Source organism: Aethalodelphis obliquidens, unplaced genomic scaffold, assembly GCF_003676395.1.
Source record: "Aethalodelphis obliquidens isolate GAN/ISIS:26980383/991018 unplaced genomic scaffold, ASM367639v1 scaffold72, whole genome shotgun sequence".
Classification (NCBI taxonomy): domain Eukaryota; kingdom Metazoa; phylum Chordata; class Mammalia; order Artiodactyla; family Delphinidae; genus Aethalodelphis; species Aethalodelphis obliquidens.
The window spans coordinates 1,749,040-1,771,271 of record NW_020838016.1 but is presented as its reverse complement, the minus strand read 5'-3'; the positions used below and the strand labels follow the sequence as shown (position 1 = coordinate 1,771,271).

Sequence of the window (22,232 nt, the reverse complement as noted above, 5' to 3'; positions counted from 1 at the left end):
GGTTTTGATTTGAGCAATATTTTGGCAACATTGCGGTTGCTTCTTTGATGATGTGTGTAGCACAGCAGACAGAAGGCTTTGGAAGGTGTGTCCAGGTGTCTTTTCAGGTCTTAGCATCCCAGCTTTTCCCTGTGAGGCAGGCATCGTCCATGGGAGCTGACGGGCCTGGGTGTGGTCCTTCAGTGGCTGCCCTGGGAGCAGGGGCCAATTCTTTGCACCTCTTTCCCAGTGTGGTCATTTGCCTTTGGGGGATCTTTACTCCACCCTTGCACTTAAGGGAGACCTGGCCCTGCCACCCCATAGCCCACAAGACAACATGTGACAGGGAGCTGCTGTCACACCTAGACAGAGACAGGCAGCTCAGCCAAACACCTTTGCAAGTGACAGCAGCCCACGGTTTTAGGGAACTCCAAGCTGTGCTCGTTTCCTCATACAAAATCTACTCGAAATTTGTTTGAATCTTCTGAAAAGAAATGCCCATTTGAGAACTTGCCCATTTGAGCAGCTTTTTAATTTACGAGCCCTTTGGATGTGTGTCACCTCAGTCAAAGTTGGCGGAGGGAGGTGAGCAGGGCGAGTGGCCAACCGTTTGAGTGACCACACAGCTGCACCTGGCCAGTTGGTAGCACGGGTCAGAGGGTGGCCAGGGCCAGGCAACCAGCTCTGCCCTCATTCCTGAACCTGCCCATATGGTCTTGAGAAGGGTAGTGGGGTCTTTTTCTAAAGACTAGCACAGCCCACAGCGTGTAAACGCTCACCCACTGGGGCGTCCGTGTGGCTGCCGCACTGAGGGCACGGAGTGTGCTGTGAGCCTGGCCCTCCGGCTACCGCCCACCCTCTGCAGTGCATGGCCCCTTCCCCAGAATCCTCTGAGGTCTCTCAAAGTCAAGGTCACTGACGTGAGGAGTCAGATCCAGGACTAGAACCCAGGTCCCAGGCTCCCAGTCCAGCCGCTCCAACATCTATGGGCCTTGCCAGCCCACAGCCACCTGGGCCTCCCCCTGGGGATGGGCGTGAGTCTGCCAGCACCACAGCCCCGTCTCTGAGTGTTGGACAGGGGGCAGTGTTGGTGGGAGGGTTCCTGAGTGTGGTGAGGAGTGGCTCTTTCTCAGCAGGAACATTTCACAGCTTTGTGCTTCCAGACTAAAGTGACGATCCTGAGAATCAGGCCCTTGCAGCATCACTGAGGCACACCAGCCTTCCTATAAAGGGGCAGGCACAGCCATCAGCCATGCTGACTAACCAGCGGGTCCAACTTTTCATGCCTGCTCCCCTTTCTGGAACCATAGCCTTCTAGCACTTTAATGACCCATAGGGACTCTCCCTATCCGGCCACCTTATGGTCTCTGCCTAAAGGGAGACTGAGGCTCAGAGAGGTTCAGAAACTTGCTCAAGATCACACAGCTACCTGGGGCTAAAACCAGTTTTTCCTTCTTTAAAAACAAAACCTCTATTGAGATATGATTGACATGTAAAAAGCTGTACATAGTAATGTATAAAACTTAATGAATTTGAGGATGAATATACCCATGAAACCGTCACCACCATCAAAGCTGCAGACATATCCATCACGTCCCGAAGTTTCCTCCTGCCCCGTCATTACTGTTGTGTGTGTGTGTGTTAAGAACACTTAAGTTCTACCCTCTTAGTAAATTTTGAGTATACAGTGCATTATTGTTATCTAGAGGCGCTATGCTGGTCTAGTAGATCTCCAGAACTTACCTGACATAACTGAAACCTTATACCCTTGACCATCACCTCCCCATTTACCCCTCCCCCAAGCCCCTGGCGATCCCCATTCTACTCTCTGCTTCTTTGTGTTTGACTGTTTTAGATTCCACATATAAGTGAGATCATACAGTATTTGTCTTTCTGTGTCTGGCTTATTTCACCAAAGCCAATTTCTTGACTCTTTATACCATGTGTTTGTTTCATCTCTTTGTCTCGGATTTCAGCAAAACTCCCAGCAGCCAGCCCCTTTCCAGGATACCTCTACCTGGGAGGAAGTTCCCAGCCGCTTGCAGAGGTCAGAGGGCTCATGTGTTTGAATGTAACTAGGGATGGGTAGAGGAATCTCCCCAGGCCTGGCTCCTCCATCCCTGAAAAATGTGTGTTGTGTCATTTCAAAACTGCCATTTCAGATTTGATTTCATTCAGGACTTTGAGTCAGGCACATATGGGTTCAAATACCAGCTCTGCCCCAGATCAGCCACTTATGTGGGCCAATAACCCCTGTGAACAGGACAAAATGTACGTCACAGCCTTGGCAGTGTCTGCCTGTGCAGTAAATAGAAGCTTAAAAATTCTGGCGCTGGAACTTGGATCTCTACAGTAAAGCGTGTAAGTCAGAGAAAGGCCCAAAACACAAGCAAGGAGAGGCGTCAGGGAAGGTGGGTGGTGGGCAGAGAAACTCAGCCCTAGTGTGATGGGCCTGACTTTTGCAGGCCTAGGGCAATGGCTGTGGAACAAAGAAATAAGAAGTGGGAGAGACATTGTTACATTCTGGCTATATATTTTTATGAAAAAAATATTTTTAATTTAAAAGCTTTCACTGTTGCTTTATTTCAAAAGTATCTTATGTTCATTATAGAAAAATTAGAAAGTACACTGAGGCAAGCACACACACACACAAAGATCATCACAATCCCATCACCCTGAGAGAACCATGGTCTTCCAGAGTTTTTCTCTGCATATTCCATTAGGCCGCATACATTTTATAAATTAGGGATCATATTCTTCTCCAAACTACTAGTTTTTGTTTGTTTGTTTGTTTTGCGGTACGCGGGCCTCTCACTGTTGTGGCCTCTCCCGTTGCGGAGCACAGGCTCCAGACGCGCAGGCGCAGCGGCCATGGCTCACGGGCCCAGCCGCTCCGCGGCACGTGGGATCTTCCCAGACCGGGGCACGAACCCACGTCCCCTGCATCGGCAGGCGGACTCTCTACCACTGTGCCACCAGGGAAGCCCTACTAGTTATTTTTTGACTCTACAAGATGTTACAGCTGTCTCTGCATGTCAGTAAGGCTACCTCCCCACTCTAATTCTAAGAGGCGCCTCCTATTTACCCATGTGGTTAGACCACTCTCTATCCAAACCCTGAATTGAAAGGTGGGACAGCGGGTGTGGAGTGGGAGGGTGAAGGTACAGAGGGACACTCCCAAACGTCTGGGGCTGGCCGTTGGCCTGGGTGCACACAGCTCCCCTGCACACGGCTGGTGTCAGGTCTGGATGACCTCGACCAGACAGGCGTCTTGCCCCCCTTTGCCAAGGGGCCCCCTGATCGATGGGGGAGCCCCCTAGGCCAGTGGTTTTTAAACATGTCCTACACAGGCACTAGTATAGAGGACAGGAGATGCTGGGGCCAGGATGGACAAGCATGTGTGTCTGCGGGAGGTGAGGGGACGATAGGAGGGCAGATCCCTCCCCAGCCCCACCGTCCAGGGTAGCCCTGAGCTCAACAGCACTGGGCAGAGTCCAGTGTGATGGACAGATCCCGTCCACGGCCCTCACTTTTCCTCTCTGTGGGACTCTGAGGCCCACCCAGCTCAGAGCTCTGCCACCTCTGGGAGGGCCACAAATGAGAGTGAAACAGAACTCCAAGGAGAGGGATCAGTGATGTTAGCAGTTTCCATTGGCTTCTACAAGGCTGGAAAAGAAGGTATCTCACGGAAAGGAGCCCTCAGGAGCCGTCAAGGCCTCGGAGAGCGGACAGTGCTCTTTGTTTAGTGTGAGCCAAATTGGAAACAGTGGCATGGGAGGGGCAGTCCAGCCTGGCCAGGTCCCCAAAGCCATAGGCACTGGTGCCCACAGGCCACACTGCGGCCTCTGGGGCCCTCACAGAAGGTGCAGCCTAGCTCCTGTGGGTGCAGCCTCGCCCCCCATCTGTAACAGGGGGGTTTAAACCAGAGGGTCTCAAAGTCCCTTCAGCTTCCCAGGTTCTTGATCCTTGGGAGCTGCCAGGTTGGGCAAGCACGTTCAATGCCTTTGACAACAGGGCTCTTTAGCGTGACCCAATGCCGGGTTCATCTAGGAGTGAGGGCTCTGGGGGTCATGACCCCCGGAGAGCATCCCAGGCTGGGGGTGACACCATCTTCTGTGGGACAGAATGACCTCTGTCCTGCTAAAGTGAACCACACCTTGGGGGCCCGAGCCTGAGGCTGCGCACAGCGACGCTGAAGGCCGACAAGCCTGGGTGTTGACCTTGGCTCCCTCTTTCCCAGGGAGGAAGGTACTGATCCCTCCATGCCCAGCCCCCCACCTGTACCCAGAGAGGAGAAGGAATGGACCCCCGGGAGACGAGGATGGCTCTCACACCCGACAAGGGCTGCGCCGCCTCAGGGCAGGGAGCCCACCCTCTCCCCTCCTCTCACGTTTGTTTCTGGAGCCGCTCCCAGAAGGCCTGGGAGAAAGTCCGGGTCTGGAGGCCAGCTGATGCGGCCAGGACTCCAGGGCGGGGGTGACCGGCGCCCGCTGTCTCGTTGCAGGGAACAGCAGCCGTCTCCAGACTGAGCTCTGTCAGAAACACTGGCAGGGCCTGCCCCCCAGCAGGTGCCACAGCAGCACCCAGGACTCCCGGAAGGAGACCAGCAGCATGTGGGGTCTGATGGTTGTGGCCCAGCTGCTGGCAGGCATCGGCACGGTGCCCATCCAGCCGTTCGGGATCTCCTATGTGGACGACTTCTCGGAGCCCAACAACTCGCCCCTGTACATCTGTGAGTTGGGCTTGAAGAGGGCTGCGGGGTGGGGGCGGGTCCTGACGTGGCCCAGCCAATGCGTGCAGAGGTCTGGGGATCTGACACACCTGGTTTGAGTCCCAGCCCAGGCCCCAGCTCCTCACCAGCAGGATGGGGCCCACAGTCTCTGTGCACTGGGGACGTGGGAGTACCTGAGGTGATGTATGTGAGCCCTTGGTCCCAGGGCAGGCACCGGGCAGCTCCTCGACCAGCAGTAGCTACTGCGTCTGTCACGTCTGGGCACAGGCTGGGCACACGTGTTCTCTGAGCCATCCACTTAGGGAGAAGTTTGGCCTCAAAGAAGCATATGCAAAGCAGATAGCACATGACCATCTGACTGACCAACTCCTTCCCTTAGAACAAGCCACACTGAGCATCCTCAGGGCCCACGGCCCAGACCAGACAGACCACATGCACAGGCTCTGTGGCCCACAAGCTCCCCCAGGGCTGCCACTGCCACACCGTACCTGCAAGGAGATTTGCCCAGCAACACGCACCTGGGCCAGCATCTGCAAATGCCGAGGAGGCCGCTTCTCTCCCGGCAAGCGGATCTCTCTGGCATCTGGCTGGAGGAGAAACAACTTTGGTTCTGCACGTCTCAGGATCTTGAGTGCCTGTAGTAAATGCCACAGGTGTGGACCCGTCAGGGCCAGGGGACAGATGGGGTGATGTCTCAGGAAGCCCTCAGCAAGGGAAAGAGCCCGAGGCTGCCACCCTCTCAGCCTCCTTTCCTCCTCCCCTTTCCAGCCATCTTATTTGCCATCTCTGTATTCGGACCGGCTTTCGGGTACCTGCTGGGCTCGGTCATGCTGCAGATCTTTGTGGACTATGGCAGAGTGGACACAGGTGAGTGTGTGCCAGGACCACGACCCCCAGCCAGTCAGGACAAGGATGAAGCTTGAACTTTAAATGCTCACGGCCCCCTCGCCACCCACTCCCTCCCTCCCTCCTGTAGTCAGCGGACAGGTGGGCCTCCTCTCTCCAGCGGGTGGGGGTGGGCAAGGGGGATGCGCTGCTGAAGAAAACACACTTTCTGCAGCGGGAAACCTTGAGACCTAGGGCAGGGCCTCAGGTGTTGCCACCACAGCTGCCTGTCTTGGTGGTGGTATTAAAAAGAGCTCTATGATTCTTTGATTCTAAGATGGTTTTGATTGCTTAAAAAAATATTGGTAAGAGCTCTTTTGGGGAAAAGAAGAAGCACTACATAGAGTACACACATGGATTATGACTCCCATCCAGAGGGGTGTAACATCATGTTTAACCATGTGGGCACAGGTAGTAGAGAGCCTGTGTCTAATCCTGGTTCCACCTCCTCTACTGGCTGAGTGATCTTGGGCAAGTATCTTCATCCTTTCTGTGCCTCAGTTTCCTCATCTGTAAAAAGGGGCTAATGATAGGGAAATAGAGATGTTGCAGTGTTTAGAACATGCCTGATATATATTGAGGTTGACAGGAGTGAGCTCTTTAAAAAGTGATCTGGATGAAGCCACTGTGTGTCTTAGGATGAGAAAGTACAGTCCATAGACAGGAGCACACGTACTGAGTTAACCGTTCAGGGAGCCGACCCCAGGATGGACCCTGCAAGGGCATATGGTTATTGTGAGGTTGCCTTACACACCCCAGCCTCCCACAAGGCAGGGAAGGCTGGCAGTGTAACAGAGGGACAGACAAAGCGCTTGATGAGGTGATGAGGGAGGGCCTCCCAGGGAGGTGAGGTCTGCATCCCATGTGGGTGGAATTACACAGGTGGTGATGGGAGAGGCCTTCCCAGTGGAGGAAACCATCCGGGCAGAGCCAAGGGGGGCAATGCGTGGGGCGTGTGTGGGTGATATGTAAGTTCCCACAGGCCAGATGTGGCTGGAAGGCAGGTCCAAGCCAGACCTTCAGGAATAACACCCCACCCCCACCCCCCAGTGCCCAGCACCCAGATCAGAACCTGCCTGTCTCACAAAGAATGTGGGCAGGCCTTAACCCAGTCATGCTGCCAGAGCCCATAGACTCCTGTCCCTGGGACTGTCTGACCACAAGGTCATCTGCTCAGGGTCATCCACCTGTGCTTCAAATGAAAGGGCAAAGCTAGCAGAGCTGTCTGCTCAGGGTCAAGCCAGCTTTGCCCTTCACTGGCACTTCCTGAGTTGGGTCCCAAAGAGACTAGCAACTGAGCTCCCAGGCCACCAGGGACAGTGCCCAGGACAGTGCTGGGCTGAGGGCTGTTCTGCTATCTTCTCCCTCCTTCCACGCCCATGTAGTTTCTTTACAGAGAGAAACACAGTGGCAGACCCTTAGACGTGGATGGGAGACTACAAAGAAGAAAGCATCGCCTTCAGCGGCCTGGTAGCCTACTCTGTTGGTGGTGGGTTTTTTGAGCATCTAAGGAGTATGAGGCCTCCTTTCTTAGGGATCAATAAAGTTGGGAGGCAGTAGCATCCAGTGATTAAGAGTGCAGGTTTGGAAACCACAAATACATGCATGGGTTTGAAAATAGACCAGTGAAATGGCGCTTGCAGGCCAAAGTTAACCTCACTGATCCTCCCAGTGGCCTCCGTTCTCTGAGAAGACCAGAGTGGCCTGGAGAGAGAACGCCGACTGGACGAAGATGCTAGCTCACAGCTTACCTCTTCTGCATCATGGGAAGAAAGTTCCCCCGATCAGTAAGGTGAGATCATGCATTCATCCAACAAACACTTGTGTCCTTTGTTTTCTCTTCAGCTGCAGTTAACTTGAGCCCCGGAGACCCCCGATGGATAGGAGCCTGGTGGCTGGGCCTGCTCATTTCCTCAGCCTGCCTGGTTGTTACCTCTTTCCCCTTTTTTTTCTTTCCTCGAGCAATGCCCAGAGGAATGGAGGTAAGCTTCTACACACAATTCTACCTATTATAAGAGTTTCATAATAGTAGGTAGAGGTAGAAAATAAACAGAGCTGAGAAGTTGCAGCAGGTTAAGTAAATTCTGGGTGAAATCTAAACAAGTTTCATGATACAGGACTTCTGAGAAACTTTGAGAGGTGAGAGTGCTTGTGAATTTCCAAAAAATGGTATCTCATCAGTGTTCCCTTACTGTGTTAGCATCTCACAGATTAGGAGGGCTCCAGGGAATGTAGTTTGGGGAAACACTGAGTTCATCTAAAGTGGGATAAAGAATTAAGAGCCAATAAAAGCTGCATATGTGACCTGGAGCAGTTGACTTTTGCATGTGATAGGGCCGGTCATGTCTAATCCTAAAGGACTGAGTAAGAAGGGGACTCCTAGTGCTGCAGAGCGTGAGGGTGGGCTGTGAGTAGAGCAGACTTTGAGCCGACTGCCCTGCCCTGCATCTTCCAGTCATATCTGTTGGGGAAAGGAATCAGGGAAGGATGAGAATGGAAAACAGCAGGGAGAAGTCTGGGTGGGGGCCTTGCCCTTAGACTGAAGGGTCTAAAACTTGTTCTGATCCCATGAAATTCTGAGTGAATGGTGCCCACTCAGGTGACAGCATGGCAACTGGGTCAAGGTTGAGGTTGGAGAGTTGGGAAGGAATGAAGGCTGGAGATCTGATGAGGCCAGTGCAGAGATGGGGGATGCAGCTGAGGACCGAGGCCATGGCTGCCGGACAGATGAGGCAAGGGCAGGGGTAGATGTCCTCGGAGGGGGTGCCGAGAAGGACTCAGCAGTGAGCTGAGAGGGGCAAAAATTTGTGCCGAGGTTCAGAGCCAGAGGCAGAGCTGGACGTCTGGCAATGAGGTGTGTGAGATCTAGGCCCAGCTTGGAGGAGGGGTGAGGGGAGAGGGGCCTCCACTTGTCTTGAGGAAGAATTTCAGAGGTTGGCAGCACATCGGGGTGGTTTTGCGGGGAGGCAAATCTGAATCCAGCTCTGCTACTTGTCAACTAGCTGAGGGATCCTAGGCAAGTTTCCTTTCTCCTAAGTCTCCTCTGCTTTAAAATACTGGAGATAGAGTCCCTATCTTGGGAGGAGGTTGTGAGGAATGGGAGGTTGCATGCAGAGCGCTGGGTGTGGTGCCCACCGTGGAGAAAGCACTAAACGAATGGGAGCTCCTAGGCCTGCTGATGAGTCCCCTGGGGGATCCTAATGGTGTCAGAGCTCAGGGGCCTTGCGTCTGTGTGGTGGTTCAGAGCTGGGGGCCTCAGGCTGCAGCTAACAAGTTCAGAAGCGGAAGGCGAGTTCACTGAGGAGGTCTGCACAGAAAGTGCAGGCTGAGAGCCAGGTCAGAGCCTTGAACAGTACCCAGGTTTGGGCCCAGAAGAAAGAAGGGACTCCATAGAGGAGACTGAAAGAGAGAGCTGGAAAACAGAGGTCATTCTAGACCAGAGCGTCCCAGAAGCCCGCAGCCCCTGGAATCTGAGGACAGGGAAGAAGTGTAGCCATGACAGACAGACGAGGGGTGAGATCCACTCAGATGCCTTTTGGCATCAGCCAGCAGTTAGATACGAAATAATATGCCCAGGTATGAAATAACATCTTGGGAGGCCCTGGCATGGATGCGTTCTGGTCGGTGGCCAAGCACCGGGCTCACCGACACGCAGGTGATGATGGCTTTGGACGCCCTCCCACACACACCCGGGGTGGCTGACCACTGCCCAGCCCTGAGCCACTAAGACCAGAGGGATCAAGGGCCCAGGGAAGGTGGCTGCAGGGAACCTGGGTCATTAACCCTCACCCCCTTCACTGCCTTCAGAGGACTCCCACCATAGCAGATGAGGCAAGGAAGATGGAAGAGGCCAAGTCAAGAAGCTCCCTGGTGGATTTCATTAAACGTAACTGAGTGACCCGGCAGCCCTGGGAGGGCTGGCTTGGGGTGGGGGCGGTCCGGGGTAGCCCAGCCCATGTGGTATTAGGTGTGGTGAGGGGCACTAAAAGCAGGTGGTCTAAAATTGGACAACCCCTCACGAGGGGCTCTGCCAGGGGCCCTGGTGACTGCTGCTGTGCAGATAGCAGGAGACCCAAACTCAGATAGAGGTAGCCCCACCCACACCGCCTGGCCCACGTTCTCCTCTCCCCTCCCTTCCCGTGGATGCAGCCATCATGTACAATCACCCTCCGCCTGACTTCTTCCAGGCCTGTCCTCCTTTCATCCAGCCCATGAGCATGTTGAGTGGAGTCCGAGTGGCTGTGTGCCCCCAACAGGCCACTGAACAGCTCAGGGCCTGGATTCTGCCCTGAGGAAGAGAGAGGAGCTGCCTGGAGGGGGGCCGGGGGGAGGAAGGGCAGTGGCCAGTGTCGCGGACCCTGTGACCGCTGCCCGGAGGCCCGGCCCTGACGGCAGCCTGTTGGCAGGGTTCCCCCGCATCTTCCTGAGCCTCCTGATGAGCCCGCTCTTCATGCTGGTGGTCCTGGCCCAGTGCACCTTCTCCTCCGTCATTGCCGGCCTCTCCACCTTCCTCAACAAGTTCCTGGAGAAGCAGTACGGCGCCTCCGCGGCCTATGCCAACTTCCTCATCGGTGAGTCCCCCGGGTGCCGCCGCAGCTGGGCCCTCCCGCCACCCACCCAGGGCCGGGAACCCCCAGACCGGACACAGGCAGGAGCCAGAGGGTTCTTGCCCGAGAGAAAGAATTTTAAGGACATTCTTCCAGGTTGGCAGTCTAGACCGTTCCTGGCAGATTTCTTAGGCCCTTATCATTCCAGACAGGAGTGGGCGGAGGCTGGGGGATGACTTCCACCCTGTCAGAGGGGCTGAAAGCCTGACTGCCTCCCAAAGGCCCTGACATCATCAGGGGCGACAAAGGAAAGAGAAAGGATTGAACTGGGGGCTGGGCAAGATGCCTCTGGGTTTTTTCCTTCTTCTCCAATGACTTGAAGACATTCACCTGGATAAGGAGTATGGGGCCCAGTGATTCTCCATCCCCACTGCACTTTAGGCTCCCATGGAGAGCTTTAAGACATACGGACGCCCAGGCCCCACCCTCGATCAATGAAAGCAGAATGTCCAGCATCCAGCATCGGTGTTTTTTGCAGCTGAGGGTGAGAAGCACTGATGTGGTCCCACCAAGTACCCAAGGGAGTTATGGGGCCCAATTCACAGGTGAGCTTGACCATGTGGAAGTGGCAAGGTGGTCAGGGCGTGACCCCTGACCTCCTGTGTGGCTCTTGGCTGTGACTTCACGCCTCTAGCCTTTGGCCTCTGACTAGCACATCAGGCAGGGGGCGCCACCAGTGCCTTGCTAACCCCATGTGATCATAGTTCAAGGACGGGCCAGGTAATGAAAGGCGCTTAATAAGTGCACATTCAACCCACATCCCTCTGGCTGCAAGGGCCCCACTTCTTTCTTTATTCTTGGCACAGGCAGGGCAGTCTGCCATGTCAAGATAACTCTGCAGTAAATGCTCAATTAATGTCGTTTATTACTATTGCAATTAATCATATTGAATGTCGCTTCAGGAAGCCATGCCCCCTTCTCTGTGGTCCAGCTCAGTGTGCGGCCCACACACACTGCGAGGCCTGTGCACCCAGACCAGCTTCTCTCCGTCTGTAGGTGCTGTGAACCTCCCTGCTGCGGCCTTGGGGATGCTGTTTGGAGGAATCCTCATGAAGCGTTTTGTTTTCTCTCTGCAAACCATTCCCCGCGTGGCTGCCACCATCATCACCATCTCCATGATCCTCTGTGCCCCTCTGTTCTTCATGGGCTGCTCCACACCAGTCGTGGCAGAGGTCAACCCCCGCAGGTAGTGGGAATGAGGCCGGGGCCAGAGCCTGTCTGTGGCTGCCACACGTCTTCCTTTCTGCTTCTTCAACTATCCTCTCTCCTTTTCCCTTGTTGATCTAATCTCTTATGTGGCAACTGAGAAAACCAGATCTTGGGTAGTGTGCTCAATTATGAGAGGAAATCAGAGGGTCCTAGTGGGGCACCAGCAATCAGGTTAGGGTTCGGTTTTTTAAGAAGCACCCAAAACTAATTAGTTTGGTTTCAGGATGAATCTGTAGTGCTGTGAGCCTCAGAAACCAGGAACTGTCTACCTTTAGCATCCACTCTGTACCGGCTAAAATTACAGAGTCTTATGGAGCTGCCAGAGAAAGATGAGAGACGGAGACCTGCAAAGGTCTGAGAAAGAACAAGGAAGGTGATGGCAGACTTGAAAAACTAGGGCAGGTGAGGAAGAGGGCAGGTAAAGCATACCTGTCGGTTTGCATAAAGCAACATGGTTTTAAGTTCTAAGTCTGGCTTCATGTTCAGGAAGGGCTTTGAGGCCCATGAGGGAGTGTGCTGAGCAAGGAGCCGTCACTTTTTTCCCGGGAGCCACCTTGCAACAGCTCTTCTTTAAGATTTTGCCCGGTGAGGTTGCAATACTTGGAGATACCATACTTTTCAGCCTTGGTGTTTTCTCTTTCTCTTTGAAAGAAACTCTCCTGTCTCTGGTGGGTATGAGGGAAGGGAGTATCACTCAGGATGGGACCCCCCCCCCCACCCACCGGTTTGTCCTGGTCTTCTGGCTGTGGATTGAGAGAGACCAAGAAGGCTTTCCCTGGGAGTTTAGCACGGGGCTTTGTCATCAGATCAGGTCCTAGTTCTGGCACTGTTCTTTACTGGTTGGGGAAAGTTACTTAACTTATCTAATCTTCAGGTTCCTCATCCACAAAAGGAGCACCACTAATACTGCGATGGCTGGCACGCATGAAAAGCCCTCAGGCACAGTGCCTGGAGCATGAGGGATGCCCATTAACTAGGATTAGTGTAATTATTTTAGCAAAGCTCTGAACCTTGGTTTATCAGCCCCAATCCCGACCCTCCCCTAAGAAGATCAGGAATATCAGATACGGTAAGATTGGTGAGATCAGCCAGTGAAATCGCTTGGTTGAAGCTCAGGGGAATGGAGTGACCTGGGTGATGGCTACATAGACCCAGAGACGGGAGCCATCTAGACCCTGGATTGCCTCAAGGGGCCTCAGCCCGAGCTCAGATGAAAGCGAAGGGAAGGGAAATTATTGCCTGTGACTCTCCCATAGCATCTGCCACCTCTCTCATCAGAGTCCTGACTGGTTGGCTGTCTCGACCCCTTCCAAAGTGGGGGATTTGCCAACCAAGCATTTCCAACGACTAGTAGTTTGGGATCCTACTAGCAGAAGAAGTAGAGGTGCCACGAGCACTGGCCAAATTCACTGTTGGCTCCAATAGACATAATTCAGATCCCTGGGTGGCGCTGGCCCAAGACAAACAGAGACGCACAGGCACACTAACCCGGCGGGGAACTCACGCTGGGCTGGAGTGGAGAGGTTTTCCTTTGGTCTTGCTTTGTTTGATTCCCATTTCCCGTTTTGCTGGCAGCACATCAAGTTCTATACATCCACAGCCTCCCGCCTGCCGCAGGGACTGCTCGTGCCCAGATTCCATCTTCCACCCGGTCTGTGGAGACGATGGGGTTGAGTACCTCTCCCCTTGCCATGCTGGCTGCAGTGAAATCAACGTCAGCTCTATAGTCTCCAAGCAACCGGTAAGGGCCGGAGGGGCCCCGGGCCACTGCCGAGTATGTGCCCCTGCAGCTTGCTCCTCCACTCGGGATGGGCAGGGCTCCACCCCACTCATTCCCAGCATCCTGGCCTCTGGGCCACACCCACCCTCTCTCCACCTCCCCTTCCCTAGGGTCATGACCAGATGTCTACAGCCTAAAGTCAATTAAAGGTTGGCCGATGTCCAACAAATTCACATTCCTGAGGCCTAACAATGCTCAGAGCAGAAACAAGCCAGAGCATTCCTTCAGCTGAGGACTGCCAGTCTCACCCTGAAGGATCCTGATGGGCCTGTCTGCGTCCTGGCAGTGTTGCAAGGCCACATGGACTGGCCCAGATAAATCGAGGGCAGAGGGCCTCTGTGATGTGGACCTGGAAGCTTAGAGCCAGAAGTGGTGATAGAGGTCATTTGGTTCAATCCCTCTCGACACTCACCTATGGCCACACAACTGGCTTGAAGTCTGCAGCTATTTAGGAGCAGATCTGAGACTAGAACTCAGGGTGCTGCCTCAGCCTGGGGCATGTCTGTGCAAGGCCAGGTATCTCCCGGCCACAGCCTCCCACTCAGGTAGCCCACACTCACCAGGCTAACTTGGTGAGGTCCTGGCCAGCCCTCAGAGCACTACGGCTCCCAGCCTCCCAGGACCAGACAGCAGCAAACCAAGTCCAGTCGTTTGTGCGGTTATTCAGCAAATACTTAGTAAACACCAGACACAGCCGCGGGTGCTAAGTATTCAGGGGGGAACCCATCAGCCTAGGTCCCTGCCCTCATGAGTTTGTATTCTACCAAATAAATGCACAAGGGAGTTTTAGAAAGTAACCCATGCCATGAAGAGACTTAATGGGACAGAGAATGCCTGGGGGCCTCCCTGAGGAGGTGACATGAGAACTGAACCACCAGAAGAAGAAAACACTATGAAGACCTGGGAGTGAAACGAACAGAGTGAACGCAGCTGCAAGGCCCCAGGGCATGAATGAGCTGGCACAGGAGAAAAGAGAGAAGGCCAGGGCTGCCAGGGAGTGAGGAGAAGAGTCATACCCAGCTCAGCCAGGGAGCCGGCAGGGGTCAGGTTAGGATTTGGATGTTCTTTTTCCTAAGAGCACTGGGAAGTCTGTGCAGTTCCCCTGAGGATGCCCTAAGGAGAGGATGCATCTTATTCCTTTAAGCCTGTGTGGAGGGCACAGGCAAGGCTAGACCCATTTACCATCCTCCCCTGAGAGGACAGGACAAGGCTGCTTCCACAGCCAGCTCTGCGGACAGAGGAGCGTGGTTCTCAGGCAGCAGGAGGACAAAGAACTTGGACAAGTTACTCTCTCAGTTGCCTTCTAGTTGGAGGAGCCTGTGGTGGCTTCTGTGGTTTTCTTATCTTTATTTACTTACCTCTGACTCATCTATTTCCAGAAATAATCTTGACAGGTTTCCAGTGACAGCACAAGCACATCAAGACCAAAATCCATTAGCATAATATCAAGAAAAAATAGCAAATTATAAGGAAAAGTATCTATGTTTAAAAAAATCCAGACTGAAGGAGGTAGCAGCAACACTGTATATAACTTAATTATGAGCTTCCTAGCAGCCAAAGTAAAAAGAGTACATAGTTCCAATGCCTGGTAGAAGGAAGCATACCAGTTCATTAGTTCTAATCTTGCCCCTATAACTGCTTTGACACTTACAGTAATTGGACCATAGGCTGGTCTATCAGACAATGTGAGAGAAAAGGTGAAGGCCACCTGACAGGCAGTGGCCACCAAGGAGAGCTATACAACAGTGTTGAGCCGTATGGATTCGCAGACTTGAGACAGAGACCTTTGCAGACAGGAAGAATTTCTCTCAGGCAGAAAGTACAGTAGATTCCTCTGGGTTCCCACTGCTATCTCCCCCTATTTTTATCTTCCTTTAATGTCCCTGCAGTAAACACACAAACAGCAAAAACAGCAACCCACAAAACCACTGCTGCTCCAGAGGAGGGCCCTCCCAGGCCCCGGTCCCCACTGGGTGGGCAGTGCCTGGCAGTGGAATCCTACATATCCTGATGCGGGTGTAACTGCGGGAAGAGCCCAGCCCACGCTGCACAACTGGTTTTGGTGAAGATGGTTTCTGTTGCCCAAATAGTGGTCAGAGGCAGTATCCATGGGGCACCTGAAACCCCCACCTGGTCTCCCGTCCAACCTCTGCATCCAGCATCACCAGCTCCCCAGGGAGGGCAGAGGAGCGAGAGCTGGAGCAGGCATTTAAAAGTATGTGGAGTCGAAATAATGACAGCAGGTTTCCCCCGTTCCCCTCCCTCTCCTTCCAAGACCTACTCGAACTGCAGCTGCGTGAGAGGAGGATCCGCTTCAGCAAAGACGGGCCCGTGCCCCATCCCCTGCGCCCACTTCCTGCTCCCGGCCATCTTCCTCATCTCCTTTGTGGCGCTCATAGCCTGCATCTCCCACAACCCTCTCTACATGATGGTGCTGCGGTGAGTGTGCTTCTCCTTCCCCACGCTTCCCTCACTTCGTGCCCAGCTGCCCCCTTCTCAGCTCTCCTGCCTTTCGTGCCCCTCAGTGTCCTTGGACGTTCTTGGGGTGATACAGGGAGATAATGCTGGTGCGCCAGTGGCGGGGGCTTCTGTGCCGGGCTTGTTGGGAGTCCCTCGCTGCAGCCTCACTCCGTGTCTCACGGGATCCCTGTGCCTCCATCCCGCACAGGGAGGGCAGAGCCTGACGGCTGAGCCACGTGGCCAAGCCAGGCCGCCTGATTGCACATCTGTAGACTCATTTATCTTCAAGTCCTAAAAGAACTGAGAGGGTGGAGGAGAATTCAGTTGGATACATAAAATCGGGGAAGGAAAATGAGGAAAGTTCCAGAGACAGAATGAGGGCCACGGAAAGGATGGAAATGAGAAAAGCGCAGTGTGCTAGGAGCCAGGTCAGAAGGGAGGGGCCGGCCAGGTGGGAGGGGAGGACAGAGGTATCCTGTTACAGCAGCACTGAGGTGCCCCTGAGGTGTGGACAGGGAATGACCTCCCTTCACCTCACCCTCGGCGAAGGAGAAAATAAGGTTTCAACCAAGTGGGCATAATTCACCCCCTGCCTGCCTCCCTCGTGTCCTCATCCGTCTGGCAAGCAGAGAGGGAAAAACACAGGATCTGGAAGCCCAGGGCCAGGGTCAAAGGCCCACTTCTGCCATGTACTGGCTGAAAGTCCTTGGGTGTTGCCCATCTCACCGAGTCTCAGTTTCCTCGCGGATGAAAGGGGGTTAATGATATTGACCTCGAAGGATTGGTGTCAGGGTTATATGGTAAATTGCTTTGTAAATACAAGGTGCTCTGCATATTAGTTAATTATCACTATTAACCAAATTATTGTTATTGCTATTACTATTATCAGCTAGCTAGGTGGCTAGTTTCCCCAGAAGACTAGGAGATGAGGAAGGGTCTGGGATTTTACCTTATTTACAAGTTAGCTTGCAAACTACCAAGCTCCTGTTTCTGTTACTGTTCCACAAGGATGCTGGCAGAGGCTGGGAGACTCCCGGGTCAAAGCCAAAGGACTTTGCTGCTCACAGCACAGCAAGCAGTGTGAACCTCATGCTGCATCATTTATCCATGCCCCCCAAGTCCTACTGGGTGACGTGGAGGGGCTCAGGTGTATGTTTCGCCTGCAGTGGGTGTAGGTCACAGCTAAGGAACACTGAGTTTGGGAGAGCCACTGCTTATATAGACCAAGCCTGCTGCTGGTCTAGAAGATTTTACCTCATGCCTCAAGGATGCTCGTTGCAGCCACAACCCTGGGAAATGGCCCACGAAGCGAACAGTCAGGACCTTGCATTCTTAGCATACTCCGCAAGACTGTGTAGGGACGCTGGGAGCACCTTGCCTCCCAGCACCACCCTCTCCTCCACTGCTCCCCATCCATGCATTCCAAGTACCCGTGCTTTCACCCAAGGCCCCTGAGTGGGCTTCCCTTCTTACACCCCAAGTCAGATGGACCATGGTGGACCCAGGGATCCTGAGAAAGGTGTGTGGGTGGCCATGACGAGGAGAGGGAATAGGATAAGGAAGTCCCTGAGCAGCGGAGAAGGGCATCCCTGTTAGATCACCTCCCAGAGGGCTGTCAAGCCCCAGGGATGGGGAAGTAGTGGAGGCAAAGCACCATTTCAACCACAGGGTGGGCTTTTCTAGAAAATCTCTGGTCAAGGGCTGGAGTGAAATTGGAGAAGAGGCCCCAGTATCCCAAAATGATTTAAAGATAAATCCCACTGGGAAAGATGAAAGAATGGATGCTGTGTCGTATGGAGAAGGTGAGGCTTAACGATGGCATTGTAGGTGACCCAAACCTTATTTGTATCAGTCGTGGCCTCCAGCCAGGCATGGAAATACAGGCTGGGAGTGAAGGTTTGCCGAAAATGTATCAGGAAAGAGAGGTCAGAGAGCCAGCGTTAATTCGGGGCTGAAGGGGCAGAGAGTACAAGGAACTCAAAATCTCTATCAGAAGCCAAACTGGGGTTCCCAAGTCCCATCTGGCTGAGAATCCAGAGGAGTCTGCCCAGGGATAAGGACCAAGACACGGAAGCTTCTCCTATGGATCGGACCACTGAAGGCATCTATGGGCAATTAAGGGAGTGTCCATGAGGTTGAGATTTGAGGCACTTCCCACTTGGGGGATCCCAGTGGGTGCCTCCCCGCTGCTTCACCCCAGTGGGTATTCTGAGAAGCTGAAAGAAGGTCCCTTTCCAGTTTGCTAGCAGAACTATGGAGGTAAAACAAAACGTGTGCAGAGACCTGGGGATTACTTCTGAGTTCCCTCCCTTGCTGGCCCCTCAGCCCCCGAATGCTTTCCCCCAGCCAACTCCCGCTCAGGAGTGCGTGCACTCAGGGCACAGGGAAGCCTGGTGCCCCGGCTGGCCCGCCCCTGGCCCCCCACCTCGTGGAAGGGCGTGTCCTCGCTCTGCTCCACGCCCAGCCGGGATGACAGGGCCTGGCGGTACCTCCTCCAGACAGCCTGCCTCCTCTCTCTCTGAACGTCCTTCCTCAGCCAAGCACTTCTCTCCTCTTTAGAGAAGAAGGGTGGGAGCACGACTGGCTGCATAACTTCCAGGACCCAGTGCAAAATGGAAACGCAAGGCTCCTGGTTTGAAAATTATTAAGAATTTCAAGCCAGCCACAGCAGAGCACTAAAGCAAACACGGGACCTTTCTGAGGGTGGGGCCCTGTGAGGCCACACAGGTCGCATGCCCACGAAGCCGGCCCAAAGTAGAGGATTCTTTTAGTTGCACACAGGAGCCGACAGCCCAGGGGCCCTAATTACACTTAGTATCAGGGCTGTCTTCTATTGCTGTAAACACCACAGGAGCTGTTCAGACCTGCAGCCATAAACACAGCCTTCAGTATCCTCTCCGCTCCCAGACACTCTGCCCTTTGCTTCTTGAAGGGGGCTGTGGGCAGCCCAGAAAATCACAGAGACCAGTGGTTCTCAAACCTGAGTGTGCACAGAATCTCTTGGAGGGCTTCTTCCAACACAGATCGCTGGGCCCCATCCCCAGAGTGTCTGACTCTTCTTCTGAGGCAAGGCCTGAGAATCTGCCTTGCAAATAAGTTCCCAGGGGATACTGACGCTGCTGGTCCAGTGATCATGCTTTGCGAACCACTGAGAGGAGCAACGGGAGCTCGGGGAACCCAGCCAGGCCACGTGAGGGCAGGTTCCGACGCGCCCTGAGGCTGTGGCTGCCCCGGTGGGGGGAAGGCACAGCCCTGAGTCCTCCCACTGCTGATTTCCTGTGTGCCTTTTCAGCGTGGTGAACCAGGAGGAAAAGTCATTTGCCATCGGAGTACAGTTCTTGCTGATGCGTCTGCTGGGTAAGTGTCAGAGATGCCCCCCTCCTCGTGGCCCCAGATGACGGGGAATCAGAGGGCTGTGGGGTGCAGGGTGGGGAGGGGGAAAGCCCCGTCTCATCTCTGTCGTAAAGAGAAGCTGTACACAATCAACACAACAGTAAATGCCAAATCCCACATGGGCGGTTTCCCCATCACTTGAGGTTAGGAAAGATTCCATCTATGGCATTAACACCAAATGAAAGTATGTAAGAAAAAGGAAAAGTGGACGCAGCTGAGAATGCCTAATAGAACATTGAAGGCAGGTATTTTTTCATCTCTCTCCAAGAATTCGCTGTAGGAACAAAACCTCGTGCTCCTGTCCCAAGCAGAAGGGCAGCGGAGCCCAGCCCTGGCTTCCTTTCCATTTGACAAAATACACTCCTCCTACCTCTATTTAGCAAAGTGGGGCCCTCTGCTGACCAACCCTGCCTGCTCTCAGGCAGCCCAGAACCCAGGAGGAAGGGAACTGGGCACAGCAATCAGGACTGGCTACAGGAGGACGAGCTGCCTGCAGGCATCAGGGAACACCCAGCTTGCCCTGCAGGTCCTTTCCCAGACTGCTCACGCTGGACTGTCCCTTCTGGACACCTCCAAGCACTAGATAAACACAGGGCACTAATATGGAGACCCTTGCAGTGAAGGTACACTAAGTAAAGGGACTGATTCCAGGACGGATTCACACTAAGTAAAGGGACCAGATAAAATGACAGATTTATTGAGGACCCGGGGGCATGCACCGCAGTGGGAATACGGTGACTGTAGTGGAGGGACTTCATCTGTGATCAGGGTGCACTTTCTGACCTTAAACGCTGAAATCCCTGCAGAGCGCATGGTGCATTATTATCTGGGAGTCTGATCTGCACTTCACCCCGTAGCAGCTTCCACGATCACACTGGGGTGTGTGGGTGATGTCTCTCCTGGGCCTGCTGAGCAGGAGGCCCTCTCTGACCAAATCTGGGGGAGGTGTGGGGTGATGAGGAGTGAATCAGTTTTTTCAGTGGGATTTCTCGGTGTCTGGCCACTTGCTCCTCTCGCCCCAGAAGCCCCCCTTCAGACTCTGCTCCTCTGGCCTATATTACAAGCACAAAGGACACAGGACACTGGGATCTATCCTGTCCTGGTGGCAGAGGTATGTTCGTCACCACAGTGCCTTTCCATTTATAACTTGCTCTGAAACCTCCACTGGGAAGGAAACCTTACATTCCGCCCAGCCCAACAGCAGCCAGGATGGGCTCTGGAGAGCCCTGCCCTGCTTCTTCCAGCCACGGTGAAAACAGCCCCTCTCCTGAGGCTCAAAGCACCTGCTGCCTTTGTTTTGTCATTTGAGCTCAGATAACTCAGTGTGGCCACCACAGATAGAAAACCCAGGCTGGAGGGATCCATTCATCACCTGAGAAGGCAATTCCACCCTGGGTAGAAAAAAGGACTTGGCAAGTTTCAAATTACCCACTGGGACTTGGCTGAAAATTTTTCTGGACTTTATTTCTATTCAGGGACCAGCATTCAGGAAGGTCGGTCCTTGTGTCCAGTTTCCATCCCCTGTTCACCTGGAGATTTGGGAGCCAACAGGTCTGAATAGAGAGGCTGGTTCTTGAAGGTTCCCACCTCTGGGCAGAGCCAGAAGCAGAAGATTGCCTTTTTCTTTCCTCCAGAAGCAGCTTCCCACAGGGCCCAAAACAGTCTGAGAGGCTGTTCAGAGTGGTTCTGAGAATGGGGTGGCCTGGCCCAGGTGTGGATCCGGCCGAGCCCTTCCCCAGTCCAGTGACTGCCTGGAACTGTAGCTAAGGATGCGGGGCTCATCCGAATATCCAGCAGCCGTAGGGCATGGCCCCTGACGGACCAGTTCTCGCCACTCAGCTGTGGGGAAGTTCAGGGGGCCTGGGAGGTTCTGAGCAGCCAGGGTATTGGGGGTCTGCTGGGGGTGTTGTCTAAACCAGCAGGGCAGCTTCGTGTAGTGGAAGAATGTGGGATCTGAACCTCCAAAAACTAGGGTGCAAAGTCCAGCCCTAACCCCGCTTGCCTATGCAAAGGTGAGCCAGCCAAGCCCACCTTCCTCCCCGTTAAATGAGGACACCCACCCACCTCCGGGCTGCTGCGAGGACCCGAGGAGTTGGTGTCCTTGAGAGCCTCCTGCCACCCAGTGGAGCCTAGCAACCCCAAGTGTGGGAACTATGGTATCTGTCTGAGCAGGCCCACAGTGACATCTGCGACTCACTCTGCCCTGGAAGGATGGCTCAGGCCCCTTTTCTCTTCTAAGCCTCTGGTGAAAGAGTAATTCAGGCTTCATGGAAAGCTCTTCTGCTTTCCAAAGTCACGGTGGTTCCCAGGGTGGGGCAGAGCCGTGCTCATGCCCGTGAGCTGTGCAGGGGTGCTGGGGGGCTCGCTCCCCACCCTGCCGGGTGCCTCTCCTGGCAGCTCCACGTGACCTGAGCTCTCTGAACTCTCTTCCCACTGATGCCAGCCTGGCTGCCGTCTCCAGCCCTCTACGGCCTCACCATCGACTACTCCTGCATCCGCTGGGGCGCGCAGTGCTCTGGAAGGCGAGGGGCCTGCATCTACTACGACAACGACGCTCTCCGAGACAGGTGAGGGCCCGCACGACGTGCCAGGCCCCAGGCCCAAGCAGAGGCCGTCATCTGCTCCGGTGGCAACTGTGAGGCTCTCAGGCCTCCGAGGGAGAGGGCAGGAGGGGAGCTGCCTTGGGCAGGGAGCAGGGCCACTGGTGACTGGCATTTCAGGGCCCACAGAGAGCCGTCCAAGACTCAGGGGCTGCTCTGTTGTGGCCCCCCTTCTGCGGTCCCCACTGGCCCTCGGGGGGTGGGAACAGCAGCAGAAAGGTTTTTCAAAGGGAGAGGCCGTGGCTGTGGGATGATGATGCCAGGCCAGCCTCCCACTGCTCAGAAAGAGGTGGCCCGTCACGGCTCCTGGCAGAGGCCAAGGGCAGGCGGCACCCAGCTGCAGCACCACTGAGTTTGGCACCTCTTCCAGCCACCTCACCTGCTGCCTCATCACACAGACAGAAACAGCAGGGAGAGTGGGCTTCAGGGGGCAGGACGGGATCTGGAAACGGCGTGGGAGTGGCATAGAAGGCCTGGAGAGGGGCAGACCAAGAGGCAACGGGAAGGTGCCCCCTCCTGGCTGTGCTGGGCAGCAGGACCCTCCAGTCGGCTGGGTCTGCAGTGTTTCTCTGGCCCTCCAGGGGTCG

General features: G+C 54.4%; 1 protein-coding gene across 2 annotated transcripts in view; it reads left to right on the top strand.

Annotated features, from left to right (window-relative positions):
* Positions 1-22,232, top strand: part of SLCO2A1 (solute carrier organic anion transporter family member 2A1) — a 77,137-nt gene that overhangs the window by 52,715 nt on the left and 2,190 nt on the right. The window contains exons 4-13 of one of the 2 annotated variants that reach the window (XM_027091771.1): positions 4,484-4,711; positions 5,480-5,578; positions 7,442-7,578; positions 9,404-9,482; positions 10,003-10,167; positions 11,200-11,389; positions 12,988-13,153; positions 15,468-15,631; positions 18,945-19,009; positions 21,443-21,612. In XM_027091771.1, coding sequence (XP_026947572.1) covers positions 4,484-4,711; positions 5,480-5,578; positions 7,442-7,578; positions 9,404-9,482; positions 10,003-10,167; positions 11,200-11,389; positions 12,988-13,153; positions 15,468-15,631; positions 18,945-19,009; positions 21,443-21,612 — 1,463 coding nt within the window. The remainder of the gene's footprint in view (positions 1-4,483; positions 4,712-5,479; positions 5,579-7,441; positions 7,579-9,403; positions 9,483-10,002; positions 10,168-11,199; positions 11,390-12,987; positions 13,154-15,467; positions 15,632-18,944; positions 19,010-21,442; positions 21,613-22,232) is intronic. The other variant, XM_027091772.1, reaches the window with a different exon arrangement.